The sequence below is a fragment of the Prunus persica genome, chromosome G6, assembly GCF_000346465.2.
Source record: "Prunus persica cultivar Lovell chromosome G6, Prunus_persica_NCBIv2, whole genome shotgun sequence".
In the NCBI taxonomy this organism is placed as follows: Eukaryota; Viridiplantae; Streptophyta; class Magnoliopsida; order Rosales; family Rosaceae; genus Prunus; species Prunus persica.
The window spans coordinates 19,567,822-19,590,926 of NC_034014.1; the positions used below are offsets into that span (position 1 = coordinate 19,567,822).

A 23,105-nucleotide genomic window follows, 5' to 3' on the forward strand; every position below is an offset into this window, starting at 1 on the left:
TGTAGGCTTGTAGTTGTAGCAAAGGATGTAGTCTGCCAGACGTTCTATAGGAGGCAGAATTATTTTAGAGAAAATTAATGTGTAAGAATAGGAAAACTACAGACATTTTTTACTTTTTATTTATTTTTGTGTATACATTATGGATAGGCAAGCAATAACAAACTATCAACTATCCCTAAGACAGTTGATATGGTGTTCTTAAAGGCTTAACTCTCATATGGTGTGGGGTGTCTTGGCTTCCTAGATTAATATAATTTAGGACATGGATGACCTTCGTCTGGAGGGCGGTCTTCTGCCAGCTGGGTTGGGTCTTTGTTGGCCTTCTCCAGTTTCATTGCCCTCAACTTTTGCATGGAAAGAGTTCTTAATTTTTCTCCATCCCAAACTCCAACCCGACACATTCTTTTGCTTGCTGCCTATCCTTTCGTACTCTTGCTGCAGCTCAGAGTAGTCACTCTGCAGCTCTGCCATCTTTATCTTTACATTCTCAAGTTCTGCTTTTAGATTCTTAATCTCTGCATCTGTTGATGAGTGGTTCCCTTCCTGTTCAGAGTTATTGCCACTTTGTGATTCCTTCTCTTGCATCGCCGTCCTCATCTTTACTTGTTCTGAGAAAAGCACCTGCACATGTTTCATATTCTCATCCTCTAGTGAGAAATGCCAATTTTGACGGAACACATACTGGTTGGCACTGAGATTAAGGGGTCCATGTTTGATAAATGAAATGGTCTTTAAATGCTCAGTTAATTGTGTATGCCTTTGTGAGGATTTTACATCTGTTTAAGTTAAGGGTCTATCTTCTATTAATTGTATTTCCCTTTTGAGAGCAATGCCTTTGTGAAATCCATTTTTCAGAAGCATTATGGTTTCTGAAATTTTTTGGTGTCATAAAAAGGGGGAGCAAGGGCATAAGTGTTATTTGAAGGTCAGGGAACAGTTAAGTAATGATTAATACGTTTTTGTAACCATTAATATACAGCAGTCCAAACTGGCACCATACAAGATTGAAGTGATTGAGTTCTTGTAAGAGTCTGATTGACTTTTATAATTATATGTTGTTTTCTACCAATTTTGTATGATGCTGGTGTAATGCTAATTTGCTAGAAAACTCTTAGTATGAATTCTCCAGTTGCTAAGTGATTTTTTTTCCAAAGTGTAGACGAACTTTTGTAAGACGATATGTGGTTCTAGCATGTTTGGTGGGAGATTGAAATTATTTCCTTCCAATTTCTAGCAATTATTCATACCTGAGACCTGCCCTGCCCTGCCGCATCTCACGTCTTTATCACTTAACCCAAAGCCTAAGGGCAAGTTATAGGCTTTTATTCTATGTTGCAGAAATTATCTCACAGCGTTTTATTTGGTTAGTGCCTAGGTGGTTGAAGTTATGTGACAATGCCTGCCATTTAGCACATATCTGAGTGAAATGAGGTTGGATGCCACTGTGATCTCCATTGTAGTTTAGCCCCTTAGGTTGCTCTTGCATATTTTGTCTGTAGCAATTGCATTTTTTCTAGTGGTTTTACTAAAAAGACCGTAAGAGGGCCATAAATGTCTCTGAGTTAATTTTTAATTTTGTTACTTTTGGGGGGTTGGAGGACTAATGGATTACTCCGTGTGTTTGTAGTATGAATTCAATGTGCATAAAAAATACTGCTACACAACAAAAAAGGGGCCATGTGATCTAGGTGGTTGAAGTTATGTGACAATGCCTGCCATTTAGCACATATCTGAGTGAAATGAGGTTAGATTCCACTGTGATCTCCATTGTAGTTTAGCCCCTCAGGTTGCTCTTGCATACTTTATCTGTAGCAATTGCATTTTTCTAGTGATTTTTACTAAAAAGACCGTAACAGGGCCATAAATGTCTTTCAGTTATTTTTCGTTTTTGTTTCTTTTTGGGGGTTGGGGGACTAGGGATTACTCCTTGTTGGATGAATTTGGCTATGTGTTTGTAGTATGAATTCAATGTGCATAAAAAATACTGCTACACAACAACAAAAAGGGGGCTTATTACAGTCTGTAGTAATAGTTAATCTTTTTCCTTTTTTATTCTCATTAATCTTTGTCTACGATCACGTGGAATGGAGATTTGTTGATGAGGTTTTGATTAGAAAAGGATTTGGGGACAGGTGGAGAAGCTGGATTCGTGGTTGCCTCGAGACGGCTAATTTTTCTGTGATGATTAATGGAAGACCAAGGGGTAAATTTCGTGCCTCTAGGGGTCTGAGACAAGGAGACCCGCTCTCCCCGTTCCTGTTCACTTTGGTGATGGATGTGTTAAGCAGAATTATGGAGAAAGCTCAAGATGCTGATAAGTTCCATGGACTTTCCCCAAGGCTTGGGATGGTGGAGGTGTCCCACCTTCAGTTCGCCGATGATACCATTTTTTTTCATAGAGGATAAAGATGAGTATTGGAATAATCTACTTCAAATTCTGGAACTGTTCTGTTTTGTGTCGGGTATGAAAATTAACAAATCAAAATGTTCTCTAGTTGGCATTAATCTGGATGATGGGCTGCTGAATGAGCTGGCTGGGGCTTGGGGATGTGAAGTGGGGGCTTGGCCTATGTCGTATTTGGGTCTTCCCCTAGGTGGGAACCCTAGGGCGATAAAGTTTTGGGATCCCGTTGTGGAAAAGGTGGAGAATAGATTACAAAAATGGAAGCGAGCTTGCCTATCCAAAGGGGGAAGACTCACAATGATTCAGGCTGTATTGTGTAGTATTCCGATCTACTACATGTCCCTTTTCAGGATTCCCATTGGAGTAGCCAATAGAATTGAGAAGCTTATGAGGGATTTCTTGTGGGAAGGTTTGGATGGGAAAAGAAACCACGCTGTGAGTTGGGAGGTTGTGGGCAAGGCAAAATTCTGTGGAGGGTTAGGGGTGGGTTCGTTGAGGGCTAGGAGTGCGGCTTTGCGGGCAAAATGGCTTTGGCGGTTTCCTAACGAACCTCATGCTCTTTGGCATAAAGTGATCAGAAGTATTTATGGAATGGATACAAATGGGTGGGATGCTAAACCTGCGACTCGGGGATCTTGTCGCAGCCCTTGGAGGGACATTTCTAGCGGCTATAATTTGTTCCTTCAAGGCTGTGTTTTCGAGGTAGGTTGTGGAGTTAGGGTCAGATTTTGGGAGGATGATTGGAGCCGGGGTGGTGTTTTGAAAGAGGTGTTTCCTAGACTCTTCAATCTATCCAGAAAGCAAAATCACAATATTTCCTCTTTTACGGGCTTAGATGGGTTCCCTCTCAGTTGGGATTTCGGTTTCAGGAGGAATCTCAATGAATTGGAGATAACGGAGGCGGCTAGATTGCTGGATTTATTGGAGGGTGTGAGGGTGTTCTCTTCCAGATTGGATAAGAGAAGATGGAAGCTTGACCCCTTTGGTCTCTTCACCTGTCATTCTTTCTGTTCTCATATTCAGAATCGTGATGAGGGGGAGATATTCTCCCCGTACACTCAAATTTGGAAGGCCAAGACTCCTCCGAAAGTTAAGATCTTTGTGTGGCAAGCGGTGTTGGGAAAACTAAATACAGGTGATACATTACAGAGACGTTGTCCCTATTTGTGCATTAGCCCTCACTGGTGTGCTCTATGTAATAAGGCAGGGGAGAGCGTGGACCATATCCTGATTCATTGCCCTTTCTCTCTAAAGTTGTGGGAGACACTATTGAAGGAAGTTAACTCGGTGTGGGTAATACCAGAAGGCTGCTTTGAACTTTTTTCCATCAGATTTGATGCTTTGGGAAGGGGAAAGAAAGCCAAAATTCTCTGGGGAAGTCTGATGCAGGCAGTGGTTTGGAACCTATGGATGGAACGTAACAGGAGAATTTTTGAGGATTATAAGGGAGTGGGAGTGGCAGAGTTATGGGATAGAGTGAAGTTTTGGGCTGCCCTTTGGGCATCAACTTCCCCTGCCTTTAAGGATGTACCCTATCCTATAATTATGCGCAATCTGCTGGCTGTAGTATCTTAAGGGTTTGTTTTATGGTTGGTTGGTTGTTTATGTGTTGAGTGGCCTTGTCTGTTTCACCGGCTAGTGTTTTTTTTTTTTAACCTGCGTGCTAAAGGGCCTTGTTTTGATCTTTCATTTGAATAAAAATGTTTCTATTCAAAAAAAAAAAGTGTCCTTGTGATGCTGCGTATAAATTATAAATACCTTAGCTTGTGGTTGGTAGAGGTTCTTGGGTTGCATTTCTTTTTCCTGTTATTAGATAAGTATCTTTATAATTTAATTCAAACGCAAGCCACTAAATATGTCTTGATAAAAGACCTAGATTCCTTAAGGATATAACTGATATCTTAAAATCTTTAATTCTATTCAAAAAAAAATATCTTTAAATCTTTAACTAATTTTCAGCAGGGACCAATGATACAAAATTTATGTTTTAACCTCTTGTGTGATTCTTAAATGTTACCTGGACAATAGTTCTCATAGGCAGTCGATCATTTTGTGCAGCGTGCATGCATGCGTCAAGCGATAGTTTATCACAGTTCATTATTCTACATAGCCTTCTCCGGTCATGCTCAGGTAGTGAAGGATGGGTCTGAAAAAAAGGGTTAGATTTTAGGTTATAAATTGCTTTAGGTGTAAACTAGAGAAACGGGTGAAAAAGTAACCTTGAGGTAGGTATCAATGGCTCTGTAGAGACCATCATCACACGTCCGTGCATTTTCTGGCAGTAATTCAGCCAATATTTGAAACTTGGTTATGGAGAGGTTTGGGTCTTCTGCAATCTCTGCTAGGTAGTTGTCTAACAGCTTACTAACATTGATTCTAGCAGTCTTCTGTTGCTGTCCTTGCTGTGCATGCATCAAGAAATATTCCACAATCCTTTGCACGACTTCAGTGTCGTGCATTGTGCATTGTGCATTCTTCAGGTGAACTGTACTACACATTATGAAAATTAACAAGAACAAGAGTGTTGGTTATCAATTGACTTCTTCAAAGATTCTATTGTAATTATGTTGTTGAATCTGACTAAATAAAGAATGTAGAATACTCACTCAACTAGTTTCCCTTGATCTGCATTATTGCAACTAGGAATCAACAGATCATTCACATTGGCATCTTCTAACATCATCCCCACTCTCTTTTCAAGCTCTGAAATCAAAGCTGGTGATGCAGAGTACAGCATGGCCATCTTTAACATCCTCAATAAGAACTTACATGAAATAGCTTCATTTTGAGGAGGAAGTACGCTCACTAGGCTTTCAATAATTGCTTTTTGCTCCTTGCTGTGTACGTAACCCCCTTCCTCTTTACTCCTACTCAATATACTGAACTGGAGGTCATTTTTTCCAAACCCGTATCCTCTTAGTCCTTCAAACTCCGCATTCATGCCTGGCAACCATCTCTCTGCATAGTGCATGATACATTTACCTACAACTTCTGGTCTTGTACTCTTTGCGTTTATTGCTGTTATAATCCTCATGAAATGATCTATTCGAAAGGTAGCCACTTCATTAAACCACCAGCCTTCTTGACAGTCTGTATCTCCGACAATGTTTACTTTAGAAGTCTTCCAAGCAATTGAGTCACAGCACCTTCTGACAATTTGAAGATTTTCAGCCCATGGAGATAGAGTTTCACAAGATTTAAGTACAGTAATGGTGTCTTTCCACGAAGAAAGGACTACAAATGTGAGAAAAGCTTCAGTCTTAGAAATGAGATTTCCATCTTGAAGATCTTCTGTCATTTCTAGAAATTCTGAGGCGCATCTTAGTGGTGCTATGTTGTTAGGGTTCAAGTCCATTGGAAGACCATAACAAAATTTTAAAATGATTTCGAAGGTTTCCGATCCACCTGGGAAGCTTTCAAGCTTGAGGTCATAGCCAAAATTTGAAATTGAAGGCTGAAATTCCAATCGACCAATGTAGCCACATTTTGATATCAAGGGATACTGTCAAAAGAAATAGAAATGAAACAGGAACCAATTGAGTACTTTGTATACGTGTGTTTTCCCCTTGTTGCATATTATTATTTAGTTCCTCTGAAATGTACTGTACAAAATTGAATTCATAAGACAAAGTTCATGCTGTGGCATTCAAGCTAGTGTGCAAGTATGTCAATAATTTGTATGAAGTCCAAATGTAGGAAGTGATGCAGTCACCTATCATTGCTTTATAATTGTTGGGTTTGTGTGTTCTCTTTGTAGATAATTTTCTTTTATAAAGTATATGGCATGCATTATGTATGTGCAAAATAGGAAGGCATAAACATTATGATTAAAATAACAAATTGGTTGATTCAATTTAAGCACCGAGTATTGTGTAGCGTGTACTGTTAAGATTGACTTTAACCTTGATTGGCACATAAGTTATAGGCATTGATACTAGGAAAGAGTTATGACTGTCCCATGGTCAAGCAGAAAGGGAGAAAGAGAACAGTCTAGTTGCTTCACTTGAAAATGTGCTTTTCAACGGTTAGTTTTGCTTTGATGTAGAAGAGGAAAATAAATGGCTCTGATATTATGAAACCACACAAAGATATATTCAACAGAGGAGAAAGAAAGGGAGGGTTCCTAAGTACTCTGTTGTTTCAGTGTACCTTGATGACAGGACGTACTGGTTAATTCACTGGAAAATTCTTGCATGTGGTGTATGTATCTGTTCTGAATTATAATACATGGATCAAATAACAGTTCCTTTTGGGAAAAACATCATCTTGAATGTAACCTAGCATCTCTATTAGAATAACTATGATCATAAATTGAAGGCATGTGATGAACTTAATATTTCTGGTTGTTAATAACTATGATCATAAGTTGTTTATGTTTATTTGTACTGGAATTGTGTATTATGTAAGAAGTTTGGTTTTGCTTGCAATTTTCTCTAAACTTCTTGTATGCAAAGTTTTATGAGCTCTTTTAGGTATCAACTTATTGAGTATGTGTTGTCTTGCTCTGTAGTTACCTTGTGAACGTTAAAGGTGACATCTTGAACTTGAATTGTTAGGTCTGTTGAGACATGAGAAGTGATAAACCTGCATGAATTCACCAAAATAAAGAGTGAGAGGGATGAGAAACAGTTGAATAGGATATGGAGGTGCACAAATCTGTTGTTATTGAATGTTCTGCAAAAGAAATAATATTTTAGCCTAGATTTTCTCTAGGAGCAGTATAGTATAGATCTTTAATGATAAAACTGGGTTTCTTGCCAATTCTATGATGCAATTGTAGTTGTACCAGGAGTGTTCTTTCTTTTCGAAGGTATTTGCTATGGTGATGTGTTTGGAAGGAATTACGATGCTTTGTCTTTGAGTGCCCTCGTAATCGCTCTCAGGAGTTTGTGGTAGAGTTTGAGACTTCTTCATGGTGACTTGACTCCTTCGCTGGATATGTTTTTGAGTGACACTTCCTTTGGATGAATAACATGATATAAGAAATGGGATGTGATCTGAATAAATGCATGAGAAGTGAGTCTGTGGTTGTGATCAATGTACTCTTAAGAGGGTTGGTGGAGTGCCCTCTAACTGTTGCATCATCTGATTGTGACACGAGACTAATTTGGTGAATGTGTTATGAAAGAGACATGGAATGTGGGCTCTCTTATTCTTAGAGGTCAGTTATCGGCCATGTAAGTATGGAAGCAACCAACAGGTGGTTGTGTGGTTATGAATATAGACAATCCTCTTACATAATTTTGTGTATCTCTTGGTCACAAAGAATAATTAAGTATGAGTTGATGTAACATCTAGTACTAATGTTGCATGTGGATGACACTTCTCTAGAACAATGCGAAAGAAGTTGGATTAATATTTCCTCGATGGAATTTTAACCCACACAAATCAACACAATCTATGTAACACCTCCTCAGAAAAATTCCCAAACCAAATACGCGTATCCACAAAAGCATTGCCCTTTTCTATAGCTATCCTTACTGTAAATGGTTATGACAGATTTAGTTGAATGCGGACAATACTATATAGCTATCCTTATGGATTTTCAAGACGAGATCTTTTTTCTTTTTGGTGAATAGCGATGGCCTAAACTATAAAGGGGATGGAGTTTTCACACACTATCAAGGTGTTATGGGAGTTCGAACTTGAGATCACTGATATGCAAATTAAGGTCATTTTTTATTGGGCTCAGTTTCGTTGCCCATTTTTTTGTTTTTAGTTTTTGGTATTAGGTGACGAGATTTTGAATAATACAGTAACTGTGTTGAAGAAATTTTGAATAAAATTTTCTTTCTTTTTAAGTGTAATGTGATTTTTGACAGGTATCCCTTGTATGTTTATGTGTTTGAGGTTCTACTTGTGCATGCGCTCCTAACTTGTGTATTATTTCTTTAGTGTGTTGTGATTTCACTTTCGTGGATGAGTTGTACTTGTGCATGTGCTCCTAACTTGTCGTGCATGCATGACGCGTAGTGACACATCCATGCACATGTTGGTGTAAAATACACATGACCTTTCTTTGAGCTCAAGAATTGAAGGTTTGGAAAGAGAACCTTGGCATATGCTTAATTAATGTTTTGTCCTGAGGAAAAATGTCCGGAATCTCACTTTGCCCTGTGAACGTTACTTTGATTCAACTCGCCCCTTAAATTGAAGTTTCATATTTTACTTTACCTCAACTTGTGAAGTTTGTCAAATTTTTCGTCTAAGGTGTTGATGTGACTTATGTATTATTATTATTTTGTTGTTATATGTAAGTCACGGGTAGATTAGATTCAAATTTGATTTCTTTTTAAAAATTGAAAAGACATAAAGGCTAACATTGGTTTTCATTCTAAGAAATGTTTTTCCTGCTTTTTGCCTATGACTTCTCTATGAAATAATGTAACAAAAATCCGTTGACGGCTTGTTAAAGTAATAAGAGGCGACCTCATCTGTAACACCTGCTAGCCTCCAACATCCTCCGATTCTTACACTTTCTCCCACCATCTACGAGTCCTTGGTGTCTCAGAACCTCCTCCCCACTCTCAGGATTCGATGGAAAAGGAAGGATGAGAGAGAGAGAAAATTAATAAGAAATTAAAAGAGGGAGGGGCGACTCGCTTTTTTATGGGTGGATTTTTAACTGCAACGGTCACATGAGTTTCATTTCAGCCCTCAAAAAAATATTCAAACAAAAATTTAGAGGGAGGATCCCCATAAAACATTCTTGAGTGCGTATATAACTACTATAATTTCATATCAATTTAAGATGTAGAACTGTAGTTTTAAGGGTGTCTTACACAAAAATTGTTATGATTCAGCCGCCCACATATACAAAACTAGCTCTGTATCCTACATGTACAAATACATGAGGGCATGTGAAGTTGATTGTGGAATGCATGAACCATTTTCCTACTATACTCAATAACTTTTTCAAACTGCGATTTGACCAAATATGTTTAATTTTAATTTGGTGTTAGTCTCATTCAGTTTTCACTTTATTTAAGAAAATCTCGACAATTGTAAATTTATATAAAAAAAATCAAACAAAAGGTAATGCCAGACACGGCCGAAATTTCAAAAAAAGAGAGGGGCAAATTCGGGCACAAACCAAATATCAAAGATCTGACTTTTGCTGGTCTTCGTTGTGGTTGGCGGTTTCTCCTCGGCACCCTATATAAAACGCTGAACTCAAAAACACGAAAAAGGCAAAACGAAGAAGAGAAAAAAAAAAAAAAAAAAAGCGTTAAGTCATTTTCCTCTTTGCTCTTCTGAGATTCAGATCCAAACATCCACAAAAGAAGGAAACGTGGGAGGGAGCTGAACAATCTTGAAAATGGCGACGGTGTCTCCTCTGGCTAAATACAAGCTGGTCTTCCTGGGCGATCAGTCCGTCGGAAAAACCAGCATCATCACCCGCTTCATGTACGACAAATTCGATACCACCTATCAGGTCTTTTTCCATCCCCTTCATCATTTCATTCTATTTGGGTGAGTTCTTGTTCCGATCGCCCAATTTTAATTTCTTTTGTGTGATTTTGGGTATATTGGATTTGCAGGCTACGATTGGGATTGATTTTCTGTCGAAAACGATGTACCTTGAAGATCGGACAGTTCGTTTGCAGCTTTGGTAAGGATGCATCCAGGTTCCTTGTGATTTATGGTTGCTTAAGTAAATGGTTTTGTAGTGAATTAGGATGAAGGTTTTAATGACAATATACATATATGTGTGTGTGTGGGCGGGTGGGTGTCAATTTGTTTGAGGTTGATCCAATTGTTTGTTGTTTACAAGTGAGTCGGCGGTTGCATCGCATCCATATGGATCACAAAAATGATTTGTTTCTTTCTATTCTGAAATTATCTTGAGGAGCAATTTGGATAAATTTATTAGAGTTGGGGGGAAGGTGGCAAGTTTTCTAAGTTTTTCTTACACTAAGCTTGCATGGGGCTGAAATCTTGATTATGACAATGGTTAAGATCTTCATTGTGGTGCATCTATGGTCAAAAAGTGAATGGCAACTCTGCTTGAAAGAATAGAGCTCCCCATTAGTAAACCAATTAGTGCATTTTTTATTTATACAAAGTTCAACAGAAAAAGGTGTGTGTTCTGCTTCATGGTTCTTTTGATGACCATTTGGTAGATCAAACTTTAGGGCTTGTTACTGCTACACACTTGTTGATTTGTGAGTTCATGTTTGTGTACATGATGTATATATTTCTTTTGTTTGCTATTTATCTTTTTTTTTTCCCTCCTGAAACATGGCTTTTTAACTTTACAGGGATACTGCAGGGCAAGAAAGATTTAGGAGTCTCATTCCAAGCTACATCAGGGATTCCTCTGTTGCAGTGATTGTTTATGATGTAGCTAGTGAGTTTTGATTAAGAGAAGTTGGGCCTTTTAGAATCATTTTGTAAATTCAAAAGTTTCCTTTTTCAATATGAAATTCATTTTCTAATTGAAAACTAGAAAACTCTTGTCATTATTCATCCCTTTTTTTAGTAAACACTAAACAGTTTTGTTCCGATGACAGGAAAAAGAAATGGATGGTTGGAAATTAAATAGACAGAAAACCATTTCTTTCCTTCTGCTTCTGTATGCATGGGTGCACATCCGTGTACATTTGCTCTCTTGTCTCATTACATAGCCCTTACAACATGAAATTTTCATTTATATTTATGCAACCCTTAATCTCTACTCCATGTACAGACATTTTGTGTTCCAAATTCCTGACTGAATTGTCGCATGCAGATAGACAGTCATTTCTGAACACTAATAAGTGGATAGAGGAAGTACGAACAGAACGAGGAACTGATGTCATTATCGTGCTTGTGGGGAACAAAACTGATCTCGTTGATAAAAGGTGAGGAATGCACCAAACTAATACCCCCCTCCTCTTTATTGTGCAAACAAAAATGTAGTACTTGTGCTGATTAATAATTTCAGTTTCTATCCATCTTAGTGCACTTTGACATATGTATCTCCTTTGGTTCTATATAGACCCAAAACCTCATCAAACATGGATGAGATAAGTTTTTTCTTCTGTAAGTGAACCTTTACCATTCATAGTGAAGACACTAAGAAATACAGGACACCTTTGGTCGTGGTTTCTGTAATACAATAAAATTCCTGTTATTACCATGCAATTTATCTGGGATATATATATATATATATATATCTACATATACACAAAATCCTTTTATTTTCTGGACGTCCGGATTTAGTTAAACTGCGGTTCAAGTGCAACGTCTTGAATACATGCATCCCATGAGCAATGTCTTGAATACATGCATTTGCAACATCTTCATTTCTTCCAACAATTTCTGCTGTATTTTATTACCTTTTCTGAACTTCTTGACTCAGCCCTCATTGCAAGCATAAGAAACAATGCAGAGAAAATATTCCATTGTAATGCATTTCCTTTTACTTTTTGTTTCACCATCATGGAAATCAGTGCAGTGGAATTCATGAATAGAAGTATGGTTAGTGATTTGTTGAGTTTATTCAGTTAATTAAAGTTAAACTAAACACAATAGTTCATTTATTCTCATTATCAATTTTGAAAGTGTTGTGACCTTGTGGTTTTGTTGATTAAACAGACAAGTCTCTATAGAGGAAGGGGATTCCAAATCTCGTGAATTTGGAGTCATGTTCATTGAAACTAGTGCAAAAGCAGGATTTAATATCAAGGTAAAATAAATAAACTTAAGATGAAATTTAACTGTGTGATGGGCATTGTACGGAAAATCTACATAAATATATATATATAGTTTATTTTTGGTATATTTCCTACTAGGACTTTTTCTACCAAGTACAGGTACATGATATCTATGCAAGTGTTTCTTGGTTTGTTTTGGTTTGGTTGCTCACGTTTTTCATATGACTACTATGTTTGCAAAATTGCAGCCTTTATTCCGCAAGATTGCTGCTGCATTACCAGGGATGGAAGCCCTTTCTTCAACAAAACAGGAAGACATGGTCGATGTAAACCTGAAGCCGACAACTAATTCATCCCACACAGAGCAGCAAGGAGGGTGTGCATGCTAGGTGGCCGGCTATTCATTATTCAAAGGAAAAAGAGAAAGCAATTAGCATAATCCAAATTCAGCCAACATAGTGATCTAGCGACATAGATCTAATGCTTTCTGTTCCATTATGTAATCGTACAATTTTCAGTGTTCATAGGAAACTGAAGGTAGCAACTCTTGTGTTCTAACCTACTAGAAATTAAATGACAGCTTGAATTTTTCTTACATTTCCATGACCATATTTATCCCCTTAGAACATGCAAAATGTTCCCCAAATGATTTTCAAACAGATACAGATAGACACAGAAAGGAAATGGTTGATGGTTAGCAGAGCCATGCGCTAACAAACAGAATTCGATTTCCCCCCCGCCCCTCTCCTCCTCCTCTTTTATGTCTAACGGAACCGTGGATAGGTACAAATCCTAACATGAACGTCCATTTATGCTTGTACGAATTATTTCGGCGGCGAACTTGCAGTACGTTAGCTTTGACTTTGGATATTGATTACCTAAAAGACCCTTCATCTTCATCGTGCTCTCTAATGGGAGTGCACTATGGTTCCTGCGAAAGCGAAACCAACGAAAGAGAAAACTTGAACCTTTTTACTTTTAAGTCAAACATAATCAAGGGAAGAAGTGAACAGAAAAGAGTTGTGTATCTTTATGGTTCTTGGGGGAGCAAAGCGAGCGATCGCACAAAGCCCCACTTTGAAGGCGCCTCATATTAAATATTAATTTATATTAATATGTTGTTATAGCTTAGTAATGATATTAATTTTATAACATTAATATTCACTTTTCATTTTTCTTTCAATACAAAATAAGAAAAGCTGGGTTCCATAATAAATATTATTGTATTAATGTGAGTTTATTATATTGGAATCTATTCCTTTGGCTTCTCCTATATTAATAGAATAAAATTAATGTTGAATTTCCTATTCCTATTTAATATTGATTTTCATGTTGAGACCTCCATCATACAACTTTGTATGCAATTATAATTTTTTTTCCAACCGCATGTATCATTTTTTTTTTCCAAGTTTCACCCTTCAACCACTCAACTCTCTTGTTGCATCACTGAAGTCCGGTTTTTACTTTTCATATCCCTGACATTGTTGTTTCAATAAAGTTATCTTTCCTTGATTAAAAAAAATAATAATAATTAAAAAATAAACCACTCAACTCTCTCTCTCTCAAATTCTCAATTTTTTTTTTTAAAAACTATATTTTGTATATTATTATTATTATTTTGATTATTGATAATTAGTAATTTGATGATCACAAGACTTTGATTCTTTTTTATAATTGTTCGTGAAAGACTTTATTTTAGGAGGTCCTCTTGTTATTTTGGCACAAGGCCTCTAAAATCTCAAAGTCGCCATTGCTGGTTGCTTGCATTCACAATTCTTCCATTTTATTGCGTTTGTTTAATATAAAGCAAAAAATAGAGAATGATAAAACATTTAAAAACTCAAAAATACTTTGATTAATAAAAACACTAATTTGATCAATTATAAAATAAATTATACATAAGTAATTATATGGAGAAAGTTACTCCCATTCCATCCACATAAGTAAAAAGCCAAACTCAATACTTGAGAACAGAAAGTATGGTTTTTTTATTTATTTATAATTTTTTTCATGTCTTCTCTCTTGCTCAAATTGTTTAAGAAAAATAAAAACTTTTGAGTTCCCCACGTGGTTAGGAACTTAGGATACCAAACACCGTCTTACTTTTCATTTTGCCTGTCATTGCCTTTGTTGTTTGTTTTTAGAAATTGGGACAAAGCTGCCATATTAAATTTTTGCCTTTGTTCTTTGTTCTTCGCTAGTGGTGGTGGGAATGGTAGGTTGGAGTACCGAGTGGTAATGGGAGTGGGAATGGTTGAACTAGTATGAGTGATGGGGTTGGACTTGAAATGACCATATTACCCCTAAATTGACCAACACTGCTATCGAAAGTGGGGTGAAGGGAATACAACAACCAGTTTTCGAAATCAAAGATTTTTTTGTTTTTACTTTCAAGAAATCCAAAGATTTTTCTTTCAGAAACCCATTAATGTACTTTTATCGGTTTGAACACTAAACAAGATGGGAGATTATCCAAATTAAAAAGTCTGCTATCAGCTTTCAATAGCTGCAAACCACATAGCATTATTACAACAACACAAGCTAATTACCCATATACAGAAGACACCAGAAAATGCCAAATATTTACATTACAAAGAAGGTTAATTCAGAAGTAGCCCTCAAGACACAACAGCAACTAAGTCATTTGAAGCATGAATGAGGTGGCAGCGAATTAGACATGAATGAAACCATCGGCACTCTGCCGAACTCTCAATGTCAGATATATCAAAACCAATGTCCCCAAACTTGACCTGGAAAACAGAAATTGATGATTGTCATTCATAGAAAAACGATAGAGAAGAAAAGGAAAACCAAATTTCCTGGGTTTACAACATATATTACGAACATAAATGTAGGCATATCAGTATCTGTACATGCAGTTTCAACAAAAGCATCATGACCCTTAAAAATGAAGCACACCTTTCTTTAACCTTTGGAATTCAGGTTTGTTTACTTGTTTTGGAACAAAAATAAAGCAATTGCCATTTGTGGAACGGGTGATCTAGTTTCCAGACCACAAAGCACAATTTGTACACTTGTAGTAAAGCAGTAGAATAACCAAACACATTAAAAATATCAAACAAGAATGCCAAGTTCTGTCGACATGACTCAACCAAACTTAAAAATACATGGAATGACTAAATCTTGTTACAAAGTACTAATATCCTCCAGCGTCAAATACGAAGATGAAGCATTAGATTAAAATGAACATCATCTCAACTACTGGAGATGTATCATGTGATTACCATACTTTATGCACGTCTTCCTTTGCAACCTACCTCTTTTCCATAACTTTCTGCAGTTTCCCATTCTAGTTCACATCTAATGTCCTGATGTTTTGCTCCTTTTTTTCGTTCTGTGGTAAGTAACCTACTTAGTACCAAGCCAAAGAAAAGGTGACAGCCAACACAAAGCTGAATGCAAAAGATTATAAACCAAAGGAAAGAATAGAACCTGACTGAAAAAAGAAACAAGTTAAAGAAGCTCTGCTATTCCACTTAAATAGCAAGCACCAAACGATGCAAAGAGGGAAAACTTTCCACTACTCTTTTTACCGCCTCTTCACGCAGGCAACAGGCCAATTCCAAACCACATCACTATTAGAGCTAGAACACCCAACTACTGTCATGCAAAAGATGAAGGTCCATAAGTCCAGGTATAGGACAGTAGACAAAAGAAGGGCCACAGAATCTGTTGGTGCCTTACACAGAGAGCACCAATTAGCAAGCACTTGACCCAGAAGAATCAGATTTTCTGTAGCTAAAATTTTGGGTAAATCGGGAACCTGGTTCTAGTATTCTGGATTTTATTGCATGCTGCACAACAATCCCACTGTAATATACTGTCCCTAATTTAATTGGTTGACCATGAATTTTACTAGCAATTTCCACACCATCCTACTGATACTGACTACCCATATCTCTCAGATTCATCCGAAAAACTGCAATCGTGTTTTGTCCCTACATCCCATCTTTTGCACAATTTTTGAAATTTGAAGCTCAACATCAAAAGCAGACACACTGCACAAAAACAGGAGGTAAAAAAACAACACAGTATATTGACTCTTTCAACCAAATATTGACCAGTAATCTTCAACATACCATCATGGCTTCACTCACAAAACTTTATCTTCCTCTATTTCTAGCAATTCTCCTGCTCACTGAATTATAAATGGCACAGGTTCAGCTTTACATTTTTAGTGGTAAGCATCCTGTTTCTGATGCCAAACTTTTTCATAATTGGCTGCCATGTAGTCCCTTTCTGCTTTCTAGGCACCAAACTTGGTAGAAAGAACTAGAGACACTGAACAGGTTTTGCAGAATTCCCAAATGAAGGACATGAAGTTTTGACAGTGTACGTAGTTGGTGATGTAATCATGTTCAGGGGCTGAGCCACCTTCAGGCCAAAGGTGAATACTTTGGCTTCTCTTTTCAGTTTGCCAAAAGTTTTTCTGGTACATTTGTTTGTCTTTCTTACTAGATTATTGATATTCTTGAAAAAATAAACATAAAGAATAGTACCCCAAATTGATTTTCCAAAGAAACCAATAACTAGTCAAATAGGTTTAAATTAATTTTAAGATTAATCTAAACATGACACTTAGAAAGAATTAAGACCCAGTATGTTGAATCTTGATACTTAGTGACTGTATAAGATGACTATACGAGACCTGAGATTAATTGTTGGTGAATCATTAGAGTCTTAAGTTATGTCATGATAAGATTCAGTAGTTTAGATTAATTGTTGCTGCATTATGATACTTGGTGACTGCACACTATACCCTATGTGAAGAATGAAGACCTGAACATTAAGCATGATACTTAGAATGGAATCTGAGCACTCAACAAACTAGTTTAATTTGAAATATTTGAAAATTTTAATATTCACATCAATTAAACCCTATGACAAAAAGCCACCATTCTCCATCCTACTGTTGTTCATGACAGTTACAAAGTGTCAGATCAAATCAAGTACTAACTTGAGACTATAACGATTTCTACTGAAAGTGTGTCAATGTAAAACATTAAAGTTTAGAATTCACATCAATCCAACTAAAACATTATATGTCATTGTTCCTCATCCCATTGTTGGTAATCACAGTTTGTCTGATCAAGTCAATTTCTTGTTTAAAAAGTCTCATGACATAAAATCCATAGTATTCTGGAAGAAAGATTTCACAATTGTAAAAAAAAAAAAATTATATTAGTAGCAGCTTGTTTATTTTACTACTTACAAGATTGAAAACAGGAAAACGACTTTTCTGGAATCAAATGAGGCAGTGCGTTTGCATCTTCTCCACCGGTTGTTTGGTGTTTCATGAACTTTCTCAGGCACTGGGTTATCTGTTGAAAATATGAGAATCAAATCAACTTCTCATTCACAGTGTAGAAAAGTGTAAACATATTAGTGAGAGAGACTTCTGTGGACAAGTCATCCATCTTTTAGATAAAAGTGACAGAGCCTCAAAGTAATGCTTCTAGAAAAATTTATTATATTTATGCAAAATGCATCTTAAGCAGAAAACCCCAGAAGATTCAAAATATTGTCGTGTTAGAGAAGATAAATAATAAATAAAAGGAAAACATAGAATCCAGATTTTTTCTTTCTTTTTTTCTGGTCAGACCTTCTAGGTTTTCTATCTTAAAGTTCAGGTCAAATACTTTTAAAGGTAGAAGAATGCCGTTGAAACGGAGAATGAGAATAGTTTAAAGTTCACTCAGGATTGAACTTGTTACTGAGTCATTATGGCTCCAGTTGGGCTAAAATAAGTCCCAAATCTCTTTAACAGGCATCCCACAAGGTACATGGAAACTCGGTACAAGAATCTATATGTTATGACTTATCACCAGGGATTATCATTATATTCTTTTTGGTTGCAAAGTTGTACGGAAAAATAATGACTCAAACAACATAATAATTTAGAAACAAACAGAACAAATCTTACACACCTCTTGAAGTGCCATGGTTGAATAGAAGATGCATAAGTTTCCCACCTACTTTTAGGCTTGCCTGTCTGCGAAACACCCTCTGAAAGTGTTGTAACCCACTGATATTAAAATTAGAAATAGCAGAAAACAGAAAATGTCGAAAGTGATGGAAATTAATGTATGAAAAGAAATTTTTGGAACATCTCTAGTTTGCAGTTTATTCTAGATAAATAAAGGATAAACCATTAAAAGATGACCACTTGTAACTTACAGTGAGTAAACCCTCACGTTTCAAACTTTCGATAGCTTCCTCTTCAGATTCTGGTGCTTGAATACATCCCTTCTCAAGATCTATCTCAATGATGCATGGGGGATGAGAATCTGCCATGTTTGCTTGTGAATCAATGCCGTTCTGGCAACTCGACTGAGCATCCATGCACATCTGACTTTTAGATGAATTATAAACTTTTAAAAAGTTCAAATAGCCCAATACTGAAGCACATCGTAAACTGTTGCCTTCTTCGGGCAACATTGAAATGCTATAGACATCTGGGGCCTGCACAACAGAAGACTTCAAAATGCTGTGAACTTGAAACAGAAAAGTCTTATTTGAAACCACCACTGATGTTTTGTTAACTAGTTAACGATAACCAAAATGGGTCTAAAGTAGGAGCCAATAGTAATAACTGAAAGAGTAATGGAGAATCCATAAATAAATAAAAATGACTTTATTAATGTATCCAGGTGAGTTAAGTCAAAAGGTCCTATCCAGGTGTAAGATGAAAACGTCAATTAGTCATACACATAGATATGTATCCCCTTTTGTTGAATAAATGAAAGCCAGACCGAGTTCAATGTCAAATTGTACACACGTTTTCGATTTCTAATGTAAATTATTAGACAAAGTCATACAGCAGTAGGTGTATTTATGCGCACAAAATATATGCATATGTAGAAAACTTATAAGGAGGCCTTCAATGTGGTCTAATAATCCAAATCATCCATTCGTTAAAACCCTATTCAAGGAACACCTTACAAAAAACAAAAATAAAATAAAATAATAATAACCAAACCAGGAACTATTAAGTCATCTAAATATGATCAAACAAATAGACACCCAATGTGTTCCAGATAAACACTGAACATGATAGTCAAATGGTCAAACTTTTACCAGTTACTAATTTTTTCCATGGATGCTCCCTAATTAATGATCCAAAATTTAGATGGTTCAGATCATTGGACCACATTCAGGGATGGACCCAACGATGCTATCCTGTGTACTTCTTAGAAAACGGGATCCCACTAGAAAGGACTAGTGTATATAGGTGTGAAATTATGTATGTATTCCGTGTTTAAGCATTAAATTTGCAATCAAAACAGCAGAACTTCCACACAAAAAAAAAAAGCCTAAAATTATTCCAGCACAATATTAAATATTGGAAGGTGGAAACTTACATGTGAGCTGTGAAAGGGACATTTCAGCTTTGCTGGAAGTGGAGCCTTCTCTAAAAGAAGAGGCAAAATATCTGGAATGAAATGCCATTATAAATATTGAAGGAGCTAACAGAGCTTACATGAACTAATTATCTACAATTATCTTTTTTTCTTTAGCACAGGGGAGAGAGAGAGAGAGAGAGAGAGAGAGAGAGAGATACCAAGAGAGCAATGCTGGTCGACTTCATTAATAGTTTGCTTTAGCAATTTAAAATTTGAACAGCTAACAGGTATGCTGCAACTTTGATCCACACTTCCCTGGATGTAAGGTTTTCCCGGCCAGTAATGTATGTGTTAGATTCATGCATGCATAAAACTGTACCTCAAAATAAAATTTGACATTTAACATATGGTATTGATTGGAACTGCAAACTGGAACAAGACCGCTTCTATATGATGAATGCAAGCATTTAACTTCAAAATAATATAGCTAGGAGACTTTTTCCTGAATTATTGATAGGTTAGGTACCTAAAAATAATATAAGACAATCTTAATACTAAAGAAAGACGACATTGACTTGCAATTCAAAAGTTGAACAGCCGAATTTCAAGCTCAACAAAAAAATTTAGGAAAGCTGTAAGCAACCTTTGATTAGAAAGGGGTATCAACGCCATGACTTGTAAAGACTACTCTAGTTCTACTAACATTTCTTTTCTCCTTCATTGAAAATAAAACGACTTACTAAATGAAGTGAAGAAAATATAATAGCATTATCCATCAGTCCACCAACAGTATAATAAAAGTCTCTATCAACCAGCTAGCTAAGTCTTGACCAAGAAAGAAAGCTCAACATAAAAATCTCCACCAATCCGCATGAAGAAAGAAGAAGGGTTAAGGGGACATCTCTAAACCCATTCGATACCGATGCCTACAACGAAGCCCATCAGAAAATCAGAGTTGTAATGCAGTTTCAACGAAACCCACTTCATTTCGGAGACAATCAGCCTTGAATTGAACCATTGTTAGTGAACTGAGAGTCAATGAGCTAGTATTCATGAACCCAACAGATACCAGATTCTGCTGGGTGATGAAAAATTAGAAAGGCTTAGAATTATGCGCTTGATTTTGTAGTGCATCTAAAATTCTAGCGAGATTGTTAGTTGAAAAGACCAATTTTTTACCGCCTTCGAAGTTAAATTTTTTAGTAAGAGAAAAAACGTACAGTTTGAAGTTGAACCTAGAAGCAAGTCGAATTGGACAGGAAGAGCATATGTAGTGAGCAAAACTTCAAATTCAAGAGTCTGTAAACTCAAAGACAGTGTAAGCTTCGCAATGCAGAAGAGAAATGAGATTATTCATTTGGAAAATAGAAGATAAAGTGAAGGGATTTTACCTCGTCGGAGGCATTTACAGCCATTGCAGAGAGATTGTGTTCCAGAGAGAAGTTAAACACTTTCACAATTTCACACAGAGCGAGAAGTTAACGTTACAACTTACATCGGATGAAGGAGTGCTTTTTTCTCTTTTCTCTTTTCTTTTTTCTTTTCCAGCTACTAGTCCTTCACATAAAAATATTAGTAAATCTAATAAATAAAAGAATTAATTATAATTTAATATTAGTAGTTACATACTTAAGACATATTAATTTATTTTTTTTTAATTTTTATAATCACATATCCCAATATTTTAAATTTATTACAATATAATTCTGCCGTTATGATTTTCGTTAAATTTCTCAGTTAGCTGTCTATGTAGCATTAGAGATCTCTTGTTTTTTTTTTTTTATAATTTTAAATTGATTAAAATATAAATAAAATATTAAAAACCAAAACAAAATCAAAAAACCACTCTCTCTCCTCTCCCCCATCGATTTATTCTCCCCCTCCCCTCTACGCTTCCCCCCATTCCCATGACCACCACCTGCCCCCACCCTAGCTGGCAACTACAAAAAAGAGAAAACAAAAAAATCATCGGCAGAACCCAGAACCCCAGCAACTACAGAAAAGAGAGAGAAAAAAATCATCCATAGAAACCCCCCAACACACCCCCACCCCACCCCAAAACGAATCCAACAACCCAGACCCCATCCCCCCGATTTCCCTTTGTTTGAACTCCAGGCTTGGGTGCCATTGGTGCTTGTGGATCGTTTGGATGCTGCCATTGGAGCCGATTTTCCTTGGGGCTGCAACCCATATTGTTCGGTTAAGACACCAAACTCGTCCATATCAGAAATTGAGAGAAATGGTCCACAATTGAGCTACAAATAATCGAAATTTTGACAAAAAGAAAAAATGGGTTTGATTGAGCTATGAACTGAGGATTTTGTTGAACAAAGAAATTCAAAATCTGGGTATATCTAATTGATCTATGATCTACACTGTAATTGGAAAAGAAACAAAAAATTAAAAAGTAAAAACAGGGATGGGTGTAGGGAACGAAGGTGGGGATGGTGGAAAAGAAGAGGAAGGATGGGGCGGCGGAGATGCTGGGTATGGGTTGGGGGTTGGTGACGGCTGGGGAGTTTGGTCGGATTAATGGTGTGGGGTTTTTAATTGTTGTTACATTTTTAATTTTTTATGTTTTTTTATATTTAAGTTAATTATTTTTAACTCCATATTAAATATTTTTAATTAAGCAAATTAACAGAATTGAAATATGGGACTAAATTTGTTAATTATTGCAATTACAGTGATGAAATTCAAATTTAATTTCGAAATAAATTTTAGTGACTAAAAATATAATTAACTCTTTTATTATATGTAAAACCAAAAAATAAAAGATTAGCCGCATGTGAAGCTTAAAAGTGGGGAAAAGGTTTGATGGCATGGCACGGACATTCAGACAAAAAGTTAATCACAGGTAGGACTAGAGGCAGTCACGGGCTCATTTTAACTATTTCAGTGGTCCCACCCCACCCTGCTCCCCTCCTTTGAGGCGGTGACATTGTGACTGCGACGTGGTACGGCGCTGAAGTCTAAAATAGGAGAGAGTATTGGGTAGCGGACATTGTTGTGTAGGGCTGTTGCATAGAGCAGTGGGACCCGCCCTCTTGTGAGTGTGCTGGTACCTAATGTTTTGTGATTATGTGGTTTTGCTCTGCTGCTGGGAATTAATGATCATCTTCGACATACAATCATGTTTGGATGTGGTTTTCGAAATTATGGGACTTCCTTTTGCTTGGTTGTTTCAACTTTCATGAATGGCGTCAATGCCAACCTGTATTTTCTTTTTATTATTATTATTTTTTAAAGGTACAATTTGTATATCATATATTTTAATGAATTACGAACCTACATATTTACACGCATTTCGTTTAATATGAATCATTACAATAATTCAATTATAAAAAGCAAGCCACATCAGCTAATTTAATTTTAGTGTTAATTTAAAGACGGAGAATGGTGAAGGAAAGAATAATTTATTGTTGATTGAGAAGTGATGGACTTGAATTGTGGATCCACCTAAGTCCAAAAGATTCTTCAAGGATTTCTAATTCGCCTCTTTTTATCTATGTTTTCTCCCTTTCCCTCTCTTATCCAAGTTAATTTTGTTGGGCGATAAGGTTCTTTGGCTGCTCTACACAGAGATATGATGCTCCAAAAAGACTCACAAATGAATTGAAATCAATTTTTTGGAAGGTAAAAAAAAATGAGCATCGGGAGCCAAAGTATTGGTAAAAGGGATAATGGAACGGAGTTAGC

At 36.5% G+C, this 23,105-nt stretch overlaps 3 protein-coding genes across 13 annotated transcripts; 1 reads left to right on the plus strand and 2 right to left on the minus strand.

The window, feature by feature from the left end:
- Nucleotides 14–8,523, minus strand: LOC18775076 (BTB/POZ domain-containing protein DOT3). Of its 2 annotated transcripts, XM_020566362.1 has the most exons (7): nt 7,191–8,523; nt 6,919–6,988; nt 5,011–5,906; nt 4,624–4,894; nt 4,422–4,550; nt 4,163–4,207; nt 14–621 (listed from the first exon to the last, which is right to left on the minus strand). In XM_020566362.1, exons 1-7 carry the CDS (start codon nt 7,316–7,318, stop codon nt 256–258), a joined length of 1,905 nt encoding a protein of 634 aa, XP_020421951.1. In that variant the 5' UTR covers nt 7,319–8,523; the 3' UTR covers nt 14–255. The 2 variants fall into 2 exon arrangements, with proteins under 2 accessions (XP_020421951.1, XP_007207903.2); XM_007207841.2 differs by lacking the exon at nt 4,163–4,207.
- On the plus strand, nt 9,578–12,639 carry LOC18774792 (ras-related protein RABH1e). 2 transcript variants are annotated; one of them, XM_007205849.2, is made up of 6 exons: nt 9,578–9,839; nt 9,946–10,016; nt 10,666–10,754; nt 11,136–11,247; nt 11,984–12,074; nt 12,291–12,639. In XM_007205849.2, exons 1-6 carry the CDS (start codon nt 9,723–9,725, stop codon nt 12,429–12,431), a joined length of 621 nt encoding a protein of 206 aa, XP_007205911.1. In that variant the 5' UTR covers nt 9,578–9,722; the 3' UTR covers nt 12,432–12,639. The 2 variants fall into 2 exon arrangements, with proteins under 2 accessions (XP_007205911.1, XP_020420591.1); XM_020565002.1 differs by lacking the exons at nt 9,578–9,839; nt 9,946–10,016 and having other exon boundaries at nt 10,669–10,754; nt 10,918–11,247.
- Nucleotides 14,449–22,144, minus strand: LOC18772852. Of its 9 annotated transcripts, none has more exons than XM_020567354.1 (8): nt 20,798–22,144; nt 20,147–20,332; nt 19,625–19,721; nt 19,425–19,495; nt 18,241–18,540; nt 17,991–18,069; nt 17,276–17,384; nt 14,584–14,792 (listed from the first exon to the last, which is right to left on the minus strand). In XM_020567354.1, exons 2-8 carry the CDS (start codon nt 20,180–20,182, stop codon nt 14,714–14,716), a joined length of 771 nt encoding a protein of 256 aa, XP_020422943.1. In that variant the 5' UTR covers nt 20,183–20,332; nt 20,798–22,144; the 3' UTR covers nt 14,584–14,713. The 9 variants fall into 9 exon arrangements, with proteins under 9 accessions (XP_020422940.1, XP_020422949.1, XP_020422947.1 ...); XM_020567352.1 differs by lacking the exon at nt 20,147–20,332 and adding an exon at nt 20,627–20,641; XM_020567351.1 differs by lacking the exon at nt 20,147–20,332 and having other exon boundaries at nt 14,449–14,792; nt 19,625–19,740; nt 20,799–22,144.

What these genes read in the sequence shown, in the direction of transcription:
- LOC18775076 (XM_020566362.1), bottom strand. Translation starts at nt 7,318, where the DNA reads ATGAAGAAGTCTCAAACTCTACCACAAACTCCTGAGAGCGATTACGAG. An exon ending in GAAAAGAAAGAACACTCCTG is followed by an intron (nt 6,989 to 7,190) that starts GTACAACTACAA and finishes GAATTCATGCAG; the next exon opens with GTTTATCACTTCTCATGTCT. An exon ending in CTATGAGAACTATTGTCCAG is followed by an intron (nt 4,208 to 4,421) that starts GTAACATTTAAG and finishes ATCTAATAACAG; the next exon opens with GAAAAAGAAATGCAACCCAA.
- LOC18772852 (XM_020567351.1), bottom strand. Translation starts at nt 20,821, where the DNA reads ATGGCTGTAAATGCCTCCGACGA. An exon ending in AACGTGAGGGTTTACTCACT is followed by an intron (nt 18,070 to 18,240) that starts GTAAGTTACAAG and finishes CAACACTTTCAG; the next exon opens with AGGGTGTTTCGCAGACAGGC. An exon ending in GTTTTCCTGTTTTCAATCTT is followed by an intron (nt 14,793 to 17,275) that starts GTAAGTAGTAAA and finishes TCTGTTTTCCAG; the next exon opens with GTCAAGTTTGGGGACATTGG.
- LOC18774792 (XM_007205849.2), top strand. Translation starts at nt 9,723, where the DNA reads ATGGCGACGGTGTCTCCTCTGGCTAAATACAAGCTGGTCTTCCTGGGC. An exon ending in ACAGTTCGTTTGCAGCTTTG is followed by an intron (nt 10,017 to 10,665) that starts GTAAGGATGCAT and finishes TTAACTTTACAG; the next exon opens with GGATACTGCAGGGCAAGAAA. An exon ending in ACTGATCTCGTTGATAAAAG is followed by an intron (nt 11,248 to 11,983) that starts GTGAGGAATGCA and finishes TTGATTAAACAG; the next exon opens with ACAAGTCTCTATAGAGGAAG.